This window comes from Halichoerus grypus, chromosome 13, assembly GCF_964656455.1.
Source record: "Halichoerus grypus chromosome 13, mHalGry1.hap1.1, whole genome shotgun sequence".
Lineage (NCBI taxonomy): Eukaryota > Metazoa > Chordata > Mammalia > Carnivora > Phocidae > Halichoerus > Halichoerus grypus.
The window spans coordinates 18,508,932-18,532,532 of NC_135724.1; the positions used below are offsets into that span (position 1 = coordinate 18,508,932).

A 23,601-nucleotide genomic window follows, 5' to 3' on the forward strand; every position below is an offset into this window, starting at 1 on the left:
GTCTGAAGTGGTCTGGTGGTTTTGGTTTGCATTTCCTTAATGACTAATGAAGTTGGGCATATTTTCTTGTGCTTATTGGTCATTTATCTTCCTTGGAGAAATGTCTCTTCAAGTCCTTTGCTCATTTTGAATGACTTTTGTTTTTTGTTACTGAATTGTAGGAGTTCTTTATATATTTTGGGTATTCCTTATCTGATACATGATTTATATTTTCTCCCATTGGTTGCCTTTCACTTCCTCGATAGTGTTCTTTGATGCTCAAGTCTTTAAATTTTGGTGAAGTCCAATTTATCTTTTGTTGTTTGTGCTTTTAGTGTCATTTCCCAGAAATTGTTGTCAAATCCAGTGTCATGAAGAGTTAACCCCTTTGTTTTCATCAAATAATTTTGTAATTTTAACTTTCAAATTTAGGTCTTTTACCCATTTTGAGTTAATTTTTGTATATGGTGTAAAGGTCCACCTTCATTCTTTTGTATGTTGATATCCAGTTTTCCCAGCACCATTTGTTGAAAAAACTGTCTTTTCCCCAGTGAATGGTCTTGGCACCCTTCTCTGGTATTTATTTTTTTTTTAACAATTAAAACAGTCAACATTTACATATTACTTACTTTTGTAAGAGACTTGTTTAAGCATTTATATTGACTTATTCAATCCTCAAAATAATCTTTGAAATTACCCCATTTTACAAATGACGATGTTGAATCACAGGTTAAATAACTTAAGGTCCCATTGCTGAATGCAGTTTGGATTATAAAGTGCTGTTCTTGTTCTTCCCAGCCTAAGTAGAAAGGAAATGCAGGTTCATCTCTATATTGCATAGAGCCTGACATTTTTATTTATTTTATTTATTTATTTATTTTTTAAGATTTTATTTATTTATTTGAGAGAGAGAATGAGATAGAGCATGAGAGGGGGGAGGGTTAGAGGGAGAAGCAGACTCCCCGCCGAGCAGGGAGCCCGATGCGGGACTCGATCCCGGGACTCCAGGATCATGACCTGAGCCGAAGGCAGTCGCTCAACCAACTGAGCCACCCAGGCGCCCAAGCCTGACATTTTTAAATAAGTATCTAACTAAAAAGTTGGTTAGAGCTGCTTGCAAACTAATCTTATAATTTAGGACAGTTCAGTTCAATCTCTGATATTCTTTTCTCTACCTGTAAAATGGGAATAGTAACATGTAACCTAACTATTGTTTAGAGAATGAAATTATATATGTGAATTATATACTGTGGTAACATGTTTTTGTAACTGTTATTTCCAAACTGTTAACTCATTTTAAGTAAACTCAGATACATTTAGTGATTGATTAATAAGCAGTGCCAGTTTTGTTGTTATCACTGGTGGGTAAGCCCCAATGCTGAAAGAATATACATTTTCTTCCCCATAAAACTTAGTATGAATGATTGTTTTTTAATTGAAGTATACTTGGCATACAATATTTTATTTGTTACAGGGTACAACATAGTGATTTAAGTTATATAGTTTACAAAATGCTCAGCATTAAGTGTAGTTACCATCTTTTACCATACACAGTTATTACAGTATTATTGACCATATCCCGTATGCTGTACTTTTCATCCCCATGACTTTTTTTATAACTGGAAGTTTGTACCTCTTGATCCCTTCACCAATCCCCACCCCACCACCACCAGTTTGTTTTCTGTATTTATGAGTCTGTTTCTGGTTTTTTCATTTGTGCATTTGTTTAGATTCCACATATAAGTGAAATTATATGGAGTATGATTTTTATCTTTAATTTGTGAATGTATCATTTTTATAGATGTATTTACCATATATTCAGTTTTGTTAAAATAGGTCCTATTTGTAGTTGGTTAGGTGTTACCATCCGGGAAGAATGTTAGTGCGTATTAGGATGTTGAGTTCTAATGGTTATGGTAGCTTGTTCAGATAACACATCATACATATATATACACACATACACACGCATATGTATGTATGTATAAGTATATATACGTATATATGTGTACATATGGTATTAATTATATGATGCACCATTGCTGCAGACTGAATTACAGAGATAGCAGGTTCAGTAGTCCATAGGGACCAGGCAGATAATGAGAGAGGTAGGTAGTAGCTTTAAGATAACTAGCACATGGTGAGGCCTTAGAGAACATAGAGAATTTTTCTTAAAAGTATACTTTTTAATTGAAGTATGACATGCATGTCGAAATGTAGACAAATCATTTGTGTATACATTGTTTTAACCAACATGTAGATCAAGATTTACCCTCCTCCATCCCCCGCCACACTTTCTTCTCATTCTTGAATTCTAACACTACGGATTAGTTTTGCCTGAATTTGAACTTCACAAAATGGTATCTGTCTGGATTTTTTTAAAGAGCATATAAATAGTTTTAATCTTGGCAATTAATTTAGAAATAACAAAAAGCAGTGTGTAGATCACTGTTTTGGGGTTTTGGGAATAGCTGTTAAGAGTTGGGTTTTGTGATCAAATTCTAGCAATGTACTTCATTGTTCTTGACTTTGAAATGAGGAATTGTAGGGCTTAAATGAATTTAAGGGTTTTGTAAATTGTATAACATACGGTAAATGCTCAATGAATGCTAGCCATTTTGTGTTATTAATAGGACCAATTATGATTATGCCTGCCCTAATTAAAATATAATTTATCTAGACATTACCTACTTTAAAGTTGTGCCCTATGGAAAAACAGACTTTTAAAATATCTCTTCAGAAAGCACATACATTTCCTTACCATTTATCAGCAATGTGTTTACACATCTTATTGCTCAAGGCAGAGCACTAAATACTTTAGCAAATAGTGAAGAGCAGCAAGTTCGTGAAGTAAAATGTATTTATATTATGACTGTAAACAAAAATCTTACTTAGGAACCTAACTTGGTGCTTTCAAAGAACGCTTGGATTGGATTGGATTAGGAGTTAACTGTTCTGTTATGGCCCTGCCATTGACTAGAGTGCCTGATCTTGGGCAAGTCGTTTAACTTTTCTGGTCTTCAGTTCTTACTTATCCAATAATTGTGTTAGGTTAGGTCAGTTTTAAAGTTTTAGTTTTGTGGGTTTGATTCTTTATGTATTGCAGAAAGCTGGAGAGTTGTCTGCTGTGTTTTTCTCAAAAAGCATAAGTCAGAATCCTTCTTACATATCCATTTTACATATTAGATTTAACAGGTAACCTTTCTGTCAAAGAGAGGTTCAGAGATAGAAAAAGAACTTTTTTTTCTTTTTTAAACCTCGGGACTAGGTGATCTGTGGTCACTTTTACAAGTTCAGAGGCTCTGTGACTATATATTATTTAAGGGCTGTGAATCAGGGGTTGCACCAGAGAAAAAAGTGTGATCCTGAAATTCAGGCATATTTGGGGCATAATATTTTAAAGATTGATTTATTTATTTGAGGAGCGGGGAGAGGGGCAGAGGAAGAGGGAGAGAGACTCAGGCAGACCCTGCGCTGAGCGTGGAGCCCAACACATGGCTCGATCGCATGACCATGAGATCAGGACCTGAGCTGAAATCAAGAGTTGGACTCTCTTTTTTTTTTTTTTTTTAAGATTTTATTTATTTATTTGACAGAGAGAGACAGCGAGAGAGGGAACCCAAGCAGGGGGAGTGGGAGAGAGGGAGGAGCAGGCTTCCACTGAGCGGGGAGCCCAATGCGGGGCTTGATCCCAGGACCCTGGGATCATGACCTGAGCCGAAGGCAGACGCTTAACGACTGAGCCATCCAGGTGTCCCGGAGTTGGACTCTTAACCGACTGTGTCACCCAGATGTCCCTGGGGCATAATATTTTAGATATGAGAAAGGTGCTAGAGAATCTAGTTCCTTCTCATTTTGTATGGAGAAATCAGGTGACTTGCTCATGAGCTCAGCTAATAATGGAAATTTAAATTTATTCTTAAATGCTAATGTTAAGCAGGCAAACATCTTAAAATAACTAATCAATTCATTTGAATGATTATAGTGTGAAAGTATGCTGCTGTATTTATTTCTGCTTCTTTGTTCTAGGACTTATTTTGATTTTTGACTAAAGTTACAACCTGTGATGGCTAACTAAAATTAAACAGAGGATCTAGATAAGGTTAAAGTTTGAAAGGGAACAGTTTAGTACAGTTATTTTATTTTATTTTTTTATTTTTTATTTTTATTTTTTAATTTATTTATTTGACAGAGAGAGATACAGCGAGAGGAGGAACACAAGCAGGGGGAGCGGGAGAGGGAGAAGCAGGCTTCCCGCTGAGCAGGGAGCCCGATGCGGGGCTTGATCCCAGGACCCTGGGACCATGACCTGAGCCGAAGGCAGACACTTAACGACTGAGCCACCCAGGCGCCCCTAGTACAGTTATCTTAGCTACAAGAAATTTTTTTTTTTTTTTAACACTGATTAGCTCATACATGCCTGGTGAATAGAGTGATGATCTCAGTATGATGTGGAAGTTGTGTTGGTTCATATTCTGTTTTTCCTAGATAGTGAGGAACAGAAATAGAAATAGATCCTTTAGCAGGAAGAAGCAAACCCCTCAGCGATACAGGCAAGCTCCCTTCCGCGTTTGTTTTGAGAGAGTTACTCCAGTTAAACAGGAGCACTTGCTCCATAGAGGGCTTCATGGTTGGTACTGAACTTCCTCCCACAGCCCCGTGGCTCAGTTGTCATAGTACCTGAAAAGGCACTTCCATTGTTTTTATTCGTTTTAAATATTCGCTGAGGTAGCCTCTAGTCCGAGCCACCTGCCCAACTGTCCGAATATTTCCTGAGTACGTTACTGTTTTGTCTTAGGGATGTTTTTACAAAGTTGTATAGGTTTAAATGGTTTGCCTCAGTCTGATTTTTCCCGTAAGTCTTATTTTGAATACATACTTTTGCAGAAGGGAGATTTTTTTCAGGAGTGAATGTGTTGTGGTGTAGCATAAATAGCTGTGCTTCATTTGGGACACCCGTTTAAATGCAGTTAGTGTTAAATTCTCTAGTCTCAAGTTATTTAATATTTTAAAATAAAGGCACCTGTTCATCCTAAAAAAAAAAAAACAAAGGATACAGAAGTATGAATAATTTAAAAGTCTTCCCTAAACTCTCTTCCTTTTCCAGTCGTACTTTACAGAAGTAATTAACTGATTATTGTGTGACACACCTAACGTGTGTATATATCCACATCTTTATAATGTAGTAATAGAGAATTTTATTATGAGACTTAGTTTTCTTTTAAACAGTACAAATTTACAAATTATCCTTATCCCCTGGTATGATGTGTCATAACATTTTAAACTATTTTTCTGTTGCTGCCATTTAGATTGTTTCTAGTTTTTTACCGTTAGAAACATTGAATTGAACTTTGTTATATGTATTGCGAAAATGAGTGTTAGGTAGGATAGATGTATGCAAATGAGATTGTTGAATCTTGGGTTGTGTTCATTTAAAATTGACAGATCATGATTAATGGCCCTTCAGAAAGGATATAACAGTTGGTACTCCCATCCATAATGTTTAAGACTTACTGATAACTCGAAGTATTTTGCTAAACTAAACATAGGTTTAGTGACTCTAAATGTTTGTTTCAAATTGGTCTCAGGACTTCTGAGGATTGTTAGATCCAAAAATCTACTTTCAGAAGCACCAAGTTTAATATTAAAGAACTTAATTGCTTATTTTCTTAGCTTTTTTGGTGTGAGGCTTAAGGATGGCATAGGATGAATATACTGATTAAAATTTTAAGACCAGAGAGACAATCGCAGCTTGAGGATGAACATTTGTGAGTTTGAACATCTCGTACTTCAGAACTTGCTTTTCCTTGTGCTCCTCTCTGCTATTGCCAAGGTTTTTCTCTAAATTTTTATTGAGATACAACATAATACACAATTATAAATGTATAGCTTAATTAATTTTCATAAACTGAACACACATGCCCATGTAATGAGCTTCTGGACAAATAGAACATAACTAGCTTTTTGATATCTCTCATGACCCCATCCTGTCTTTAACTCTCAGAAAGGTAACCTTTGTCTGTAGTACCATTGATTTGTTTTGCCTGTATTTGAGCTGTGCATAGATGGAATCATATAATGTACTACTTTTCTCAGTATTATTTGTGAGGTTAATCAATGTTTTTGCATGACGTTTGACATCAGTCATTTTCATTGTTGTATAGTATTCCACAGTAGGAATAACTGCAATTAATTTACTCATTTCGTGTTGATAGAATTTGAGTAGTCTCCACTTTTGGTTCTTAGAAATATTACTACTACCAGTATTTTTTCAGATGCCCTAAGGCAAACCTATGTAGACATTTCTGTTGTTTATATACTTCAGACATGCTCATGAGGTAGGCATAGGTCTTTGTGTAGCAGATACTGCCAGTTTCTTTTCTTTACCCCTACAGTGGTTATATTCCTAAAGTTTGCACAGTCACTAACAATTCAGTTGCTCCACATTCTTGGTAATACTTTGTTCTTTTTTATTTTAGCTATTTTGGTGGGAGTAGTTTTAATTTGCATTTCCCTGGCTTCCCTAGTGACTAATGAAGTGTGAGGTATCTTTTCATATTTATTGACTGTTAGGATAACCTCATTTGTCATGTACTGGTTTAAGAGTTTACCCATTTTCCTTTTGGGTGTCAGTCTTGTTCTTACTGATTTGTAGAAATTCTTTACATATTAGCAGTGTAAGCCTTTCGATATGTTTTACAGATATATATATATTTTTTACCACTCTGGGGTCTTTTCACTCTCTAAATGGTATCTCGATGAACAAAAGGTCTTAGTATTTTCCAGTTTATCAAGTATATTCCAGTGTATCAATTATTTCCTCTTTTCTTTGGTGTTTTTTGTGTTTTAAGAAATCTTTGCTTACTCCAAAGTTTTGAAAGTATCCTTTGTATTTTTTCTTAAAACTGTTACTGTTTCACCTTTAGATTGAGATATGTAATCCATGTGGAATTGGTTGTGTGTATGGTGTGAGGTATAGGGGCCAAGACTCGGATCTTCCCATGTGAGTATCCTGTTGACACAGCACTGCTTATTGAAAAGACCCCCCTTTCCCCGCTGAACCGCTGTGTCAGATGCTTGATAAATCAGGTTACTCTGTGTAGGAAAAGTTTGTTTCTGGACCTGTTCTTTTATCTTGGTCAGTTTGTTTGTCCTTGTACCAATACTGTACACTCTTAATTTATAAAGCTTTGTGATTGTTCTTAATATTCAGTAATTAATTTTCTCAGCTTTGAACCTCAAAATGGCTTGGGTTATCTTTGGTGTTTCCCTATAAACTTTAGAATTTAAACTTGTTAACTTCTGCAAGAAAACCTACTGGGATTTTACATTTACTCTAAAGATCAAATTTAGGAGAATTGACATCTTGACACTGTTGAGTTTTCCAGTTTATAAGCATAGTATATTCCTCCTTTTATTTCCATCTTTAATTTTTCTCAGTGAGAACAAAGCCAGAAGACTTAACATTATTAGACTTTAAAACTTAATATAAATCTGTAGTCATTAAGACAATGTGGTATTGATGCAAGTATATCTCAATAATCTAGTGGAAAAGACTAGAAAGACTGAAGCTAGGATGATCAGATTTTGTTTAATTTCATATTTTAATTAACAAATTCTTTAGAGTATAAATTAATACAGTTTTTGGTGGGGTTTTTTTTTGTTTTTCTTTTTGTTTTTTTTTTACCAAGCACGTATTTTACCTTTCTCACAGGTGTGGACCGTGTTTAAGGATTGCCCCAGCATTCAGTTCTATGAGTAATAAGTATCCACAGGCAGTTTTCTTGGAAGTTGATGTACATCAGTGTCAGGTAAGGGAAAGGAGTCCTTTAAAAAAAAATTTACATTGGTTTGAAATTCAACACTGTTATCATCCTTCGTTTGTTTCTCTCTTTATGCACATAGTACTGCTTTGAAGATGGGAAAATGTTATATGGACCTGAATTACTACAGATGTCATTGTGGCTGCATTAGTTAAAAAGGGTAGTTCACTATTAATTGCTTCTGGGTTTGTTGATATTCATATCTTTCTGATGTAAAACTGATAAGCTGTTCAACTAAATCAGTCACCTGGAAGTCCTTTTTTTACATTTTTTTTGTTTATCTTTTGCAAATCGAGAATATTATCTTTTACTGCTGAGGCATTGTTTGATTTGAAAGCCATGTCAGAGAATTCTTGGTTATAGTTTGATTTGAATTGATCAATTTGTAATATTAGCTTCAAAGCTGCATACTCAGCAGAAACCTGAAAGTGTTAATTACTGTCGATTGAGCCACAGTGTTGTGGGGAGATTGCTCTGATTACTTAGTAGGAATGACTCTGTGACAATTCTGTGTTTGCATATGTGGAAATATGGAGGAGGAGTTAATGGGAAAAAGTTTTGAAGGTTCCTTCCAACACTAAAAATGTAGTCTTTAGTTCTGATTAAGGAATAGCTGTGTACCTCCTCTTTTTGGTGAAGTTTTGTCTTCGATACATTCTGAGTGTGAAAAGAATTTTTAAATGTTATAATAGTTTGTAGTGAGTAGTTTGGGGTTTGGTTTAGTATATGTGCTGCCAAAGCGAGCACTGGGGTTTGGTTTAAACCCTATAATATTGCTTAGTACTTCTGTCACATACTACTGGGCTCCCATCACTGGCCCTTATTTTAGTATTCCTGTCTCTACTCGGGAGCTTTGTTCTGGAGCTTTGTTGTCCAGTATGATAGCCACTAGCAGCATGTGGTTATTGCACACTTGAAATGTGGCAAATCCAAATTGAGGAGTGCTGTAAGTGTAGAATACACATAGGATTTTGAAGGCTTAGTATGAAAAAAATGTAAAATATGTCATTGATGTTCTACACTGACTGTGTTGAAAGTGCAAATATTGGATTCACTAAAATATAGCATTAAAATTGACTTCAGTTGTTTCTCTGTACTTTTTTATTGTGGATACTGGCAACTTAAGATTATATATATACACCACATTTATGTCTTATATTTCTTTTGGACAGTACTGTTCTAAAACGTCAGTCATGTTTTTTGTTTTTTGTTTTTTAATTTTTGAGGTTTATAGAAGACATCTGTATGTAAACTTGATGGTTTTTTTTCTTTAAACAGTGTAGTGGTACCTTTTTATAGTATTTGAATATGCAAGATGACACGTTTGCTTTAACTCTTTCCTTTATGCATATGAAAAGTTTAAGTCATGAGTCAGTGGTTAAGTAGCTAATTTCCACTCAGTACTTAGTTTTATAATATTGTGGAGTGGAGCAGAATTTTAAAAGGTAAATGTTGCAGTGTGTTTGATGGGAGGCCAGAAGTCATTTCTATGAGTAGAGTTGAGTGAGGTTGTTACTTCATTTTCATGGAGAGATGGGCTACTGTTTTTCAGATCTGTACTTTTTCCTAGTAGCAGTGGTTTGTGTTGACGTATTAATACCCTTTTGGGCTTCCCCATTTAAGAAACAGCATGTACTTATGAAAGCGCTAGCTGGTGGTATAAAGCATAATTTCTGTATTGGAAGCTAATTGTTCTACTGGTGGGTGAAGTGTTTAACACTAAAATTGATAAAAATGCATGTTCTTCATTGGGAATTTAAAGATAATGTAGTTGTGCCCTCAGTAATAGGCCTGCTTTTTCTTAAATAACAATTGGGAATGAGTTATTTTATGTGGTTTTTGTTCATGCTTGTGATATTTAACTTCTACAGAGAGGTAGAATGAATATTCAGAGTGGTTTAAGATAAATTTTAATTCATTAACGGCATCTAACTTGCCAATTCTAGGGAACAGCTGCCACCAACAATATATCAGCAACACCTACATTTCTGTTTTTTCGAAACAAAGTGAGAATTGATCAATATCAAGGAGCAGATGCTGTTGGATTAGAAGAAAAAATCAAGCAGCACTTAGAAAATGACCCTGGAAGCAATGAGGACACAGATATTCCAAAAGGCTATGTAGGTAGACTTAAGAGTGAAATCACGATATATCTTTTCTCATTATTTCGTTAAAATGAAATTGACTGTTATCTTTTGCTAGTTAAGAATACTTTCAAATCAGATCTTTAAAAGTAATTTCATTAGCTGATTATTGGGTTTTTGCTTCTGTTTGTATGTATTATAATCTTAAGCCCTCATCAAAAACAATTTTTCCTAAATAATTTTTTTTGCCACTTGTTTTTTTTAAACCTGATTTCTGAATTGTCTTAATAGCCAGTTTTAAACATTTAATCATTTTTAATGTATATATATTTTTATATATACATTTAATTTTCATTTTATTACATATAATGAGTGTTTTATTTCTATGTAATCTTAAAATTATACGTTTATACTTTTTCCTCAAAAATGTGAAGAAATGTATATTGGAAAAATTTTTCAGGTTTTGACAATTGTGTAAAATGACATGTAAATTTTAATGTGTGATCTTTATATGCTGGACACCCTTTCCTGCCACTTCCTATAGTTTTCTCTCTCTTTTTTAATGTATTCCCTCTTTTCTGGCACCTCTTTTTTTCTGCTAAAAAAAAAAATCTACTTACTTTGTTTTAGGGTCATATGTGACTTTGCTATTGGATATGTTTTTCTGAGTTTTAAGAGTAAGTTATTATTCAAATAATAACTTGAAGACTTAGGAACTTAAAAGTATTTGAGAATTACATAATACAAATAATTATAATTCAGTATCTTTATCATTTAAGAGCTGTTCAGGAAGGACCAAAATTCAGAAGTAGCACTTCATGGTAACTGACTCATTTATGCAAATTGGTTAATCCTGCATACCAAAACATATATTTGTATATATCTTTCCTAATTTTTTTTGTTATAAAGTTAATGGTAATTGCAGATCAAAAATGAACTTTTTAAAAAATAATTGTTACCTTAAGTTAAAGCTAGTATATGAAAGAATATATATCAACTACAGTAAAGCAGATTGATGTCATGGGCTACACGTTCTTTCTGTAAAGTCCCTTAAATTCATGCTGAATAAGGAGACTCTCTAGTCAGATAAATATGAGAGATTCTTTTTGTGTGTGGGGGGGGTTGAGTGTTGTATCTTCAAAAAGTGTCTTTAACATGTGGTCCTAGCGTTAATTAATTTAGGGAGGCACAATTAATATCTATTTAAAACAGAACTGTTATGTAATAATTTGAAATTGTAATATAATATCCAGTTAGAAAGTATGAACATGTTGTATAAGTCAGGGTTGTGACACCTTTTGGAAAATTTTGGAAATTATTTGACTTGTAAACTGTTGTGTTTACATCTTTGTATTTTTTTTTCCTTTATTTACTAAGTGTTTTTGCATGAAAAGTTCTTATGAGCACAACAGTCCTGCTGCTTAGCTAGAGGGATACTTCTTTACACATCAGCTAAATGTGATTATCAGTGTTTTGTCCTCAGGTAGGAAATAAGCATGAAAAAATGAAGTTTTAGGAAATAAAAATAATTTAGTTTTCACGCAAATGTTATGAATACAGTGTGAAAGGTTATTAAAAACATTTTCATTTTTTCCATCAGGTGTCAATCAAGACATTACAAGTTTTGAACTATATGTCTGCAAGGTTCTTAAATATTTAAGAATTGGTAATGTGTTTCTAAGAATGTTATCATTCTCACAACACAAATAGAAACTTAACGGGAATAAGTGAATGGATGAAAGCCTGTATCTTAAATAGATTTAAGTATTAGCATTGCAGAAATGTATTGACAATTTTAAAACAAAATTTTGGTTTTAAAGACTTTGTTATGTTTTAACACTAAGAGGCTTTACAGTTACTGATTTTGTACATCCTAGTTTTGGAACTCCTAATTTGATTGAAGCCAGAGTAAGAGAGATACACGTACCTCTTTTAGAGGGGTTTGAAATACTGCAATAAATGTAGATGTGATACTCAAAACGTTAAGAATCATAATAATTCTTACTCAGAAGTAAGACAGTGTTTTTGTGAATATAATGACTTTTAGTTTTTAAAGTGTTGATTGAAACATTGGGAAAGTTTAAAACATTCTTTTTTTCTCTCCTGTATTTGCTAAGAGTACCTAGTATGGCTTTCAGTGGCAATGAGAGGGCCATCAATATCAAGTCTTCCTCTCCCCCAGAAGTTTGAGTTCTGGGCACTCTGGAATTGAAGTTGGATTTGCATATGTTCTAAATCTTGAGGCCTATATATATATTTTAGTATTCTGCCCTCTGAACTGTAGATTTTGGTCTACAAATTTTGTCATCATTCATCAAAATAAAATGAAACCTTAAGTGACCCTAATTTGTGTAGTAAGATCTTTTGTTAACCCAAACTAGAAGCATGGAAAGGTTTTCCTAACTTGCTGTGTGTCTTATTTCAGATTTTCCCCCTCTAAAAAAGAAAGGTGAAATTTATTAAACAAAACACAGTTGACAGAGTAGTAGTATAGCAAACACATATACCATTCACCTGTGTTCATCAGCTGTGAATATTTTGCTATTTTTGCTTTCTTGATATATATTTATCCACTTTTACCTCCTACAGAATCATTTAAAAGTAAACTGTAGACATTATGATGGTTCATCTCTAAATATTTTATTAGCCTGTAGCTTCTAGGAGTAAGGACATTCATTTACATAACCACGATACCATTATCACGCCTAAGAAATTTAACGATGGTACAATATCTCTAATACTTAAAGACTACATTGACATTTTCTTAATTATCTCCAGAATATTCTTTTTTTTTTTTTTTTTTAAGATTTTATTATTTATTTGAGAGAGAGAGAGCACAAGCCGAGGGAGGGGCAGAGGGAGAGGGAGAAGCAGACTCCTGGCTGAGCAGGGAGCCTGATGTGGGGCTCAATCCCAGGACCCCGGGTGCATGACCTGAGCTTAACCGACTGAGCCACCCAGGCACCCCTCCAGAATACTCTTTATAGCTATTTTTCCCCCATCTAGGATCAAGTCAAGGATCATGCATTACATTTAAGTTGTTTCTCTTTGGTGTTCTGGAAACTTCTGTTTTTTTGTTGTTGTTATTGTTGTTTTTTTAATTCATTACTGCCTTTTTTTGGAAGCTTAAACTGGCACCAGTCTAATATAGTAGCCACTAGGTACATGTGGCTATTAGGCATTTGTTACATGACTAGTGCAACTGAGGAACTGAATTTTAAATTTTATCTACTTTTAATTAATTTTAAATTGCCACATGTGGCTCATGGCTATCTTATTGTACAGCGCAGGTTGAGACCATCTGTCTTATAGACTGTCCCACAATCTGGATTTGTCTGATTGTTTTCTCATTATTTTTTTGTCATTATTGGCAAGTTGATTACATAGGTAGTGATATTTATTTCCAATTGCATATTTCTAGAATATGTCAGTTTGTAGTTAGGTCAGATATAATGCCAATTTGTCCCCAGACAGTGTTGTATAACAAAGCACTTTAATGAAACTGTTTGTGATACTTGTTTTGTGTGCCCCACAATAAATAAATATTAAAACAACTTTAAGTCACCTATTTAGTTTATTTTTCATCATTAAGATATTACAAGTATGACTGCAATGTTGTCTTCATGCCTGGGTCTTAATCCTTGATATAATATTGAAGAGGCATCTTGGTAGGATGGAAGACGTAAGTGTTTAAAAGATTTTGTCAAACCTACCCTTTCAAGGCAAATGAATGCTGTTTTTAAATTGGCTACAGTGTGTTACCCTGAGTAATATCTAGTGCAATGTAACATTTAATATAATTCAAAATAACATTTTGGCTTTGAAAGCATTTAGGCCACTGCATGAATAATTAAGGGGCTATTCTTCTAATGGATTATCATCATATTGATGATAATGATTTGACATGTAATTATTTGACATTAAATTTTTCTTTAGAATGATATACTCTCTTTCAGAATGATACACACATGTATTAGTAGTCTCTGTATAAATATATATAATACTCTTTGTGATAGGTGAATATATAACTGATAATCTATAGTACTTGGTAAACTTAAAATAGTCCTTGTTTAGTAGATGAAATGGATACTTTTCTAGAGAAAGAGTTTATCAGAATCAACTCCATTATAAGCAGAACTCCAGAATAGACCAGTCACCATAGAGAAAATAGTTAGAGACCTCTACCATAAGGGTTAAGATGACTTTGTAGGGAAATTCTACCAAATCTTTAAAGATCTGGTAGTCTGGTGTTACTCCAAATGCTTAACACCATATACAAAGATGGAAAACTTCTGAATTTTTTTTTGAAGTAAATATGACATTGAACCCAGAATCTGGCAAAGTTTGCACCAAAAAAAAAAAAAAGCTACCCACCAGTTCCAATTAGGAACAATTGTTGTAAAGCTCATAAAATATTAGTAAACAAAATCCAGCGATCTAGAGGAGAAAGATTATGATCTCCTAATATGCAGAAAAGGCATTTAACAGAATTCAATACCCATTTATTCCTAAAGCAATCAATAAAATCTTAATGGGGGAACACCAGAAGTACTCTTATCACTAAAGTCAGAAACAACATAGGGATGACCACTGTCACAACTCTGGCATTGTGTTGGACTATTAACACATACATGGGAGACAGGCAAATGTTAAATGACAACCACAGGGAAGCAATCAGCAAAATCTAGAATATTAGAGGTCTATGGATGCTAAATGGCCATAATAGATTAAAGGAGATTTGAGAGACATTAACCAATTATAGTGTACGTTGTTTGGATTCTTAATCTAACAGTTCCACACTAAAACATTTATGAGACAGCTGAAGAAATTTGAACATGGATATTTGCTAATAATAAAGTATTACTCATTGTTTTAGTTGTAATAATAATATTGAGGATTTGTTTTTTTTTAAGATTTTATTTATTTGTTAGAGAGGGGGAGAGAGAGAGAGAGAGAGCACAACCAGGGGGAGCGGCAGGCAGAGACAGAGGGAAAAGCAGGCTCCCTGCTGAGCAAGGAGCCCGATGTGGGGCTCGGTCCTAGGACCCTGGGATCACGACCTGAGCTGAAAACAGATGTTTAACCAACTGAGCCACCCAGGCATCCCAGAGGATTTTTTTTTTAAGATTCCTTATCTCTTAGAAATGTTCATGAACACACTGAAATGTTCATGAATGAAATGAAGAAATGCCTAAGATTTATTTGAAAATGGGAGGGGTAGGAACTGCTTGCAGGGTAAAGATGAAATGAGTGGCCATGAGTTGATTATTGTAACTGGGAAGTGAGGACGTGAGGTTCATTGTATTATTTATATATGCTTGAAATTTTCCATAATAACAAATGTTTTAATCTTTATTTGTTATTCATCTTAAATGTAAACTCTTTATGGATATAGATTTGAAGAGTACATGACCGCTAGAAGAGGGAGGTTGGCTTTCTTTGGATCTTATGGATATTTTAATTTGCATATTTTGCCCTGCAAAACACTGGCAATAAAAAAGTACAAGTCAACCTTTATAATCTTTGTGTTAAAGACTTGGTTTTTGATACTTTATCAAGTGGGCTAAGCCTAGACTTGGCTTTAATCGTGGTAGATCTCAGTCAGAAATTCAAATGAAAGGATTATTGTAGAAGTTTTAGTAACTGTTTTAAAAGAGAAGTTTTCTTTAAAATTGCCTAATCTAGAGAGAATCACATATTTACATTTGTTAAATTGTTACACCAAATCCAGATGCTTTGCCTAAAGTCTTGATTTAATTTTTTTTCAGATGGATTTAATGCCTTTTATTAACAAAGCTGGTTGTGAATGTCTTAATGAAAGTGATGAGCATGGATTTGACAACTGTTTGAGAAAAGATATGACCTTCTTGGAATCTGATTGTGATGAACAGGTAATTGATACTTAAGTTAAAGCTTCTAGGGATCATCAATATTTATGCGCACTCTGGGTTCTTTATCATGTTTCCATCTCGTTTTATGTTTCTCCTTCCCAGGTGACCACTTCCTTTCCTTTTTGTAAGTTTCAATTTCTTTGGTGGTGCAGACCTACCTCCTTTCTCTGTTCAGTGCAAACTGCCAGGTGCATTACACAGAATCTCAGAATTTTGGATTGGCTCCACTACTGAGTTGAGTCTTCACCACTCTTAAGTCCTTATATTCATTCTTGACCTGTCTTCCATATTTTTTACTCAACTGAGTTTTTACCTGAGAAGTAGAGACTAACTAGATGAGCACCCTTATGTGTGTGTTCCTCACTCCCAGATGTAAACCTGTATTGTACTTCCCTGTACTACTCTGTGTTGTTGTCACAGATGAGGTAATGTAGTACTGCCTTGATCAAGCCATCATTATCTTCATCTTGACTCTGACTTTCCTTAATATACTTTCTAATCCACTGTCTCTGTTCATCTTCCACATGTTCACAAAAGTTATTCTTCTTTTTTTTTTTTTTTGAAAGATTTTATTTATTTATTTGACAGAGGGAGACACAGCGAGAGAGGGAACACAACCAGGGGGAGTGGGAGAGGGAGAAGCAGGCCTCCCGCGGAACAGGGAGCCCGACGCGGGGCTCGATCCCAGGACCCTGGGATCATGACCTGAGCCGAAGGCAGCCGCTTAACAACTGAGCCACCCAGGTGCCCCAGAAGTTATTCTTCTAAAACATAGGTCTGGGGGCCTCTGGGTGTCTCACTCAGTTAAGCATCTGCCTTCAGCCCAGGTCATGATCCCAGGGTCCTGGGATCCATCCCCACGGCAGGCCCCCTGCTCATTGGGGAGTCTGCTTCTCCTTTCCCTCTACCCTTCCCCCCCCACTTGTGTGAGCTTGCTCTCTCTCAAATAAATAAAATCTTTAAAAAAAAAGAAAACATAAATCTGATCATGCTTCTTTTTCTTAAAGGAGTTAAATGATTCTTCTTCACAGACTTCAGGAAGAGGGTATCATATTCTTGCTGACTTGATCTGTTTCTAGCTTTCCATTCTCTTCACCTGTGGTTCAAGTTTCTATAAACATGTCATGCTTATTATTTTTTGACACATTATTACAGGTCAAGTATAAAAAGTAATTATATAACCAAAAGAAATAGTCTGGGTATTTTCTTAGGCAAACAGACCACAGTGATCCTGAAATCATAAATCCAAATTTCATCTTTGCTCCAACCATAGCTACTTTACTGAACAGCTTTAAGAATATTGTTCATAGTTGTGTTCCTTGTAAATGGTGCCCTGAATATAATGTGATGTTGAGTATCAGCAGAACTGACCACAGCCTCCCTGAAATCTTCCTGCCAGGGAAGTCTTCCTTCTAGGGTAGAAGCATAGATAAGTACATCAGACACAATTTCAGCTGGAAAGAATATTGAGCAAATGACTTACGGTTTCTGAGAGAGAAGCATCTGACAGTATTTTGTATTCCAGTTCCCTTATGTGGCCTTCTAAATTCAGTTAAGTCCAATAAGTTTAGGATGGAGGTTTGGAGGTTACTACAGAGCTATTAAAAGTCTTATTCTCTTGAGTTTTGGACCGAATGGAGTGCAATTGAGGGCTAGTTTCTTCACATAATCTGTGCATTGTTTCCAAATTGTCAAATGATGTGGGTAGATGCTTGACAGACCATTCTATAAAATGTTAAGCTTATATGCTAAAATATATAGTTTGAATTTTAATTTGGATTGTGTTTGATTTTTTGGAAGACAAATTGCTTGTCAGTTTACAGGTCACAAGACATTAGGTTCATATATGCATCTCCTCCCCCCACCATTTTTTAGTAGGCTCTGTGCCCAATGATGGGTTCGAACTCAAGCCTCTATATAAAAAAGTGTCGCATGCTGTACTGACTAAGCCAGCCAGGTGCCCCCCCTTATGCCTATTTTTAATTTAATTTAATTTATTCCATTAAATTTTGTTGTCATTCCCTTATGTGAATAATAGATTATTATATTTCTCAAATGTCAGTCTAATCAAGTTACTTTCAACTTACTGATTTTTTATATTACATTGGTTTTATGAATTGAATTAAATATTTTCTGCCTTTGAATTAATAATTTTAAGTCTACATAGCTGTCGTGTGTATCAAGGTGTTCAAGAGCCCTTTTAAAATGAAACTTTATTTTCTTCACAGCTGCTTATTACTGTGGCATTTAATCAACCTGTTAAGCTTTATTCAATGAAATTTCAAGGGCCAGATAATGGTGAGTAATGGACAGCTTTTCTTTAACTCTCTGCTCTGTGGATCTGTTAGCACATATGTAAAACTTTTTATTAAATAATGGAGGTAGGTATTTCTTGTTTTGGAAAGAGTGAAGTTGTTTCTGGAACAAAGCAAGGAGATAAATGAATGCAAATAATGTGATATTATTAGGACCTAAAAGGAAAAGAAAAGGAAAATTTTATCTTATTTCTAAAAGTTTAATCTCTTAATCTAAAAACAAAGAAACTCTTTCTTCCAACTATTATTCTAAAACTCCAGGTTTGAAGTAGCCATTTTTCAGGATCAGAACTGGAAGAGATTTATTTCATACTCTTCCTATTATAAATGAAAAATAAGGTTCTAGATCTTCCTATTTGTGCACTATTAGTAGTTTCATCTTCTTTATATATATTATGATGCTGTAAACAGGATTGTACAGGCTTGGTATTTCTCTTTCTATTAAATAAAGAATTTTCCTTATTCATCTCCCTCCTTTTTTCCTGTCCCTATTGATTTTTTTTTTTTTTGGTTGTGTGTTGTCAGGTAGTGGGGACTAGGATTTTTCTTATTTTCTTTATGATTGGGAGAAACAGCAAGCACCCTATTTATCAGATAGCCTTCCTTCTTTGTTTTAAATTTTTATGTATTAATATTGTTCATTAATAAAATTGTATCTTCTGAAAATACCAAGTATTTGTAAAAGTAGTTGCTATAGAGATGAGTAAGCAATATGAATATCTTAAGATTCCTTAATTAGCCACTAAATACGGGTTTTGAATTGTACCCTGAAGTTAAAGGGACTAAGACATTCTCTAAATGTGATCTAACCACTTAGCACATTTTAATCCCTAAGATGAAATTTGGCAACTGTATAATCTTTTAAAAATATTTTATTTATTTATTTATTTATTTATTTATTCATTCATTCATTCATTCATTCATTCATTTATTTATGAGACAGTGAGTAAGCCAGAGAGAGAGCACAAGGGGGGGGGGCAGAGGGTGAGGGAGAAGCAGGCTCCCCACTGAGCTGATCCCAGGACCCTGAGCCGAAGGCTTAACCGACTGAGCCACCCAGGTGGCCCGGCAATTTGTATGATTAGTTTCCTGTTAGCTAAATGTTGTCACTGGTAATGCTTTTCTCCTAAATAACAAATGTATCAGTTGTTGGCAGCTGCAAGACCCAGCTCAGATGTTAACCTGCATACATTGTCAGACTGTATTGCCCTCTTCCCTGTACCTCCTCACTAGTAGTAGTACATTTATCATAGTGTGACTTTTATAGTTGAGGGCAAGAAGTCTGTGTATGTATATGTGTTTGCATATGTACATATGTGTTTCAATCTAGTATTCCTAGGACTTAGTATACTGCTAGCAGGCATTAAAAAAATGTGTATAAAAAAAAGAATGGCTATGAAAATACTCAGAATTTCTTAAAGTTCCTAAAGATTTAGGTAGGTATATGCATGAAAATACTCAGAATTTCTTCCGATATCAGACGAGATTGGGCGTGCTCAGGGTGGGATGGCCGTAGACAATACTCAGAATTTCTTAAAGTTCCTAAAGATTTAGGTGGGTATATGCAATATTATGTATTAATATTGTTCATTAATAAAATTGTATCTTCTGAAAATACGAAGTATTTGTAAAAAGCAGTTGCTGTAGAGATGAGTAAGTATTTGGATGTGTGACTGGTTGTATAGCGTGAATGTAATGGTGAAGGGAGGAAAGTATTGCAAGTTTGGTTTAACATTTAATTTCATTCTACCATTTTATAGGTCAAGGTCCTAAATATGTAAAAATTTTTATCAATCTACCCCGATCTATGGATTTTGAAGAAGCAGAAAGAAGTGAACCAACTCAAGCTCTGGAACTAACAGAGGATGATATTAAAGAAGATGGCATTGTCCCACTTCGTTATGTTAAGTTTCAGAATGTTAACAGTGTAACTGTAAGTAGTATTTCAACTATATTTAATGAGTTTGTGGGTGACAGTTCATGCTGTTACCTTCAGTACCCTAGGTGATTCTAAATGATCCTTTAAAGTAGGTTTTGTCCATCTCATTTAGAATGAGTAAAACTGTATAATGAACTAATTAAATTTTCTTCTTTTTAATTTATGTGCACTAAAGAGAAAGGACAGGTTGATTTTTTAAAAGTTTTTGAATTTGTCAGTTTACTTACTTTATACATATTTGGCAGCTTATGTTAAAAGTTTATTCTAGAATATTTATAGTTAAACTGAAGATATTTGTACATTATCTTTCATACCTGGTGATGAGTGATGTTACAATTGTAAAATCGAATTTACTTTTCTAGAATGTATGGTTTTTAATAGTGTTGTGGTCATGATCTCAGTAAAAATGACTTTAAAAGATACTTTTATATTATCTTAATTTACATTAAGAAGTTGGCTGCTTTTTAGCAGTTATTAATTGCTTTTGTAAATTTTAATAATGAAACCCAGCATATGCTTTCCAAACCACCCCCTCCTCCCATCCACCCCTCCCAACCCAGTCCTTCAGAGGAGGGAGTAGGAGGGTTAGAATAGAATAGTGGAATACCTAGGAAAAAAAGTGGGAACGAGCACAGAGTCACTGAGAACAAGTCATGCTAAACTAATGATTTCCTTGTTATTTATTTATTTATTAAAGATTTTATTTTATTAGAGAGAGAGAGCAAGTGAGCGTGGGCAAGAGACAAGCAGGGGGAGTGGCAGAGGGAGAGGGATAAGCAGGCTCCCCACTGAGCGGCGAGCTCCATTCAGGGCTGGATCCCTGACCTGAGCCAAAGGCAGCTGCTCAACTGACTGAGCCACCCAGGCGTCCCATGATTTCCTTGTTTTAATGAAATGATTCTGGTTTTTATAAATTAGAGAATGCTATAATGTATTCATTTTAGGAGGTTTTTACTGGAGTTTCACAGGATACACTTAGTAATAAGATGAAGGATTATAATTGAGATTTCAGTATTTGAAATATTCTACCCAAATAAAATGGACAAAAATAGTTATATTAAACTAGAATACTAGTTATCAGATATTTTCCTGACTTATATTTGTACCATATCCTCAATTAATGCCAGTTGCTTTATTTAGTGATGGAGGTATTTATTGGAAAGGTATTTATTGGAAAAAGCCCTCTCAACCCAAACATCTTGATATAATCTCCTCTGTCATTGAGATTCACTGTACCCAGTTATCTTGTGATAGGCTCAAGTCTGTGTATGTGCTGTGTCCTATCGCAATCAAACTTTTAGTCAGTGACTTAAGTCACAGAAAGCATGTCTATCAGTTTTTTGGTGATAAAATTGAAATCATAATGACAGTTTTGATCAGAAAGTCCAGTCTAAGTAAGTAGATGAATTTTAAAAGCCATAAATATAAACTGTTGTGCTAATTATCAAAGAGCATTACAAATGAATGGAGAGCTGGTTTAATAGTCTACCTATTACAGACTTGGAAGTTTTTGGTTTTTTTTTTAAAGATGTTATTTATTTGTCAGAGGGAGGGGGAGAGAAAGAGCACAAGCAGGGGGAGCAGCAGGCCGAGGGAGAAGCAGGCTCTCCGCTGAGCAAGGATCCCAATATGGGACTTAGGACCTGGGATTATGACCTGAGCTGAAGGCAGATGCTTAACCGATGGAGCCACCCAGGCATGCCCAGACTTGGAAGATTTAATTGATAAGCTCAGTTTGAGATGAATCTGTGCTTGCCTATAAAAACTACAAAAAACGATTAATGCCATCAGAGAATGAAAGAAGTATATTGTCTAAATCAAGAGAGGCAATATTCTTAAGTAGACAGCATCTAGAGTATTGTGTTTTGTTTTTTTAAAAAGAGCATATAAAAATCCAATATATTGGAAAAGAATCTGTGAGTAAAGCTGCTGTCTAGTAACATGCTGAGGGGAGTTTTTACATAGAAAGTATAAAGAGTCTAGCTTAAAAAAATGCAGGCTATAGTATAGTATAGTTTTAGGAGCTGATTTCCAATATTGTTTTTTCTTTTAATATTTTAGGAAATTGAATGAATGAGTATCAGAAAGAAATAACTGCAGAGACTTTCCTTAGTCAAAAACCAATTTTAATAAAATTTCAGCAGTGGTTTGCCCACTGTAATAATTTCATACTCTTTCAACATTCTCGGTAAAGAATTTAGCTGTGACCCCTCCAACACCCTCACACTGACTTATCCGGAACTTTTGTATGCGGGTGTCTTGCCATGAATATCCTGGAAAGGGTGAGGATAGCAGGGCAAACAGTGGAATTAATAGTCCTGTGGGAGCACTAGTCTAAATGTAGTTTGGGTTAATCCTTACAAAGAATGGAAGCTATTTTTATTAATAATCTAACAAAATCAGTTAAACTTAAGCATGTTTATGAAAAAAGGATACAATTATTAATGTAAAAATTCTTTTTTTCCTTTTGGTGGGGGGGTATAGATATTTGTTCAGTCCAATCAAGGTGAAGAAGAAACAACAAGAATTTCATATTTTACTTTTATTGGTACTCCAGTCCAGGCAACAAATATGAATGACTTCAAACGAGTAAGTTTGTTTTAAATGGTATTTAGGGGAAGTAAAAATATAATTTTAAAGAAGTAATTTCATAAAGATCAAAATCATACCATGTCATGAAATTTTAGGTTAAACTAGGACAGTGGGTTCTCCTAATCACATTTTTAGATCTCCAACTAAAAGATAATTTCTAATAAAAATAAATCCTGATATAGTGTCTGTTAATCAATGGTATCCAAATAATGGTATCTATAAATAAATGGTATCCAGTGGATAATGGTATCCATTAATAATGATATCCAAATGGTATTCAAATAAGTGAGCATAGCATAAAATGTACAGAATTGTTGAATCACTACGTTGTACACCTAAAACTAATATAACATTGTATGTCAGCCATACTTCAATTAAAAAAAGTCCTTACCTATAATGAAGTAAACAGTAAATAACAGGGAAGTAATTTAAATTAACTAAATAATTGTTTGGTTATAGAAAGTAGTTAGGAATAATGTCAAAATAGGAGTAAGTTAAAATCATTACTATTAGTGAATTTTTAAGAATTGTGCTGATATTAAGATTTTGATTATTGTTTCCAATGAAAACATTTAAAATCACTTGAATAATTTTAATCAGAAAGAGTGGGCTCAGCTTTACTACACTGAGATGCCTTTAAACCATGTCTGTGTGCTGAAAGACCACTTGCACAAGCAAAGAAATTACCAGTGAACAGGCAGATTACATATGTATGTATATGTACGTTTTTGTTTTGTTTTGTGGACGCAGTCGTAAGGTTTGCAGAGGATTTATAAGATATACGAGACCCTTAGGAATGAGAACATTTTGTCCATTCATGGAACAACTGCTACTTGGTCCCAGTTCCTTAGGGAGACTCTTAAGTATTACAACCACAGATCATGGAAGTGCTACGAGGAGCTTTCTCAGTACAGAACCCAGTTGCTGTACACAGATTAAATGTGCAGCAGCATGGGAAAGGTAGGTGTGGCCATGTTTCTA

At 34.5% G+C, this 23,601-nt stretch overlaps 1 protein-coding gene across 2 annotated transcripts in view; it reads left to right on the forward strand.

Moving 5' to 3' along the window:
* The window catches only part of TXNL1 (thioredoxin like 1), a 32,569-nt gene that overhangs the window by 3,207 nt on the left and 5,761 nt on the right, over nt 1-23,601 (forward strand). For both annotated transcript variants that reach the window (XM_036081761.2, XM_036081762.2), the window contains exons 2-7: nt 7,691-7,787; nt 9,746-9,919; nt 15,652-15,774; nt 18,003-18,072; nt 19,850-20,022; nt 22,513-22,617. In XM_036081761.2, the coding sequence (XP_035937654.1) occupies nt 7,691-7,787; nt 9,746-9,919; nt 15,652-15,774; nt 18,003-18,072; nt 19,850-20,022; nt 22,513-22,617 (742 nt within the window). The remainder of the gene's footprint in view (nt 1-7,690; nt 7,788-9,745; nt 9,920-15,651; nt 15,775-18,002; nt 18,073-19,849; nt 20,023-22,512; nt 22,618-23,601) is intronic.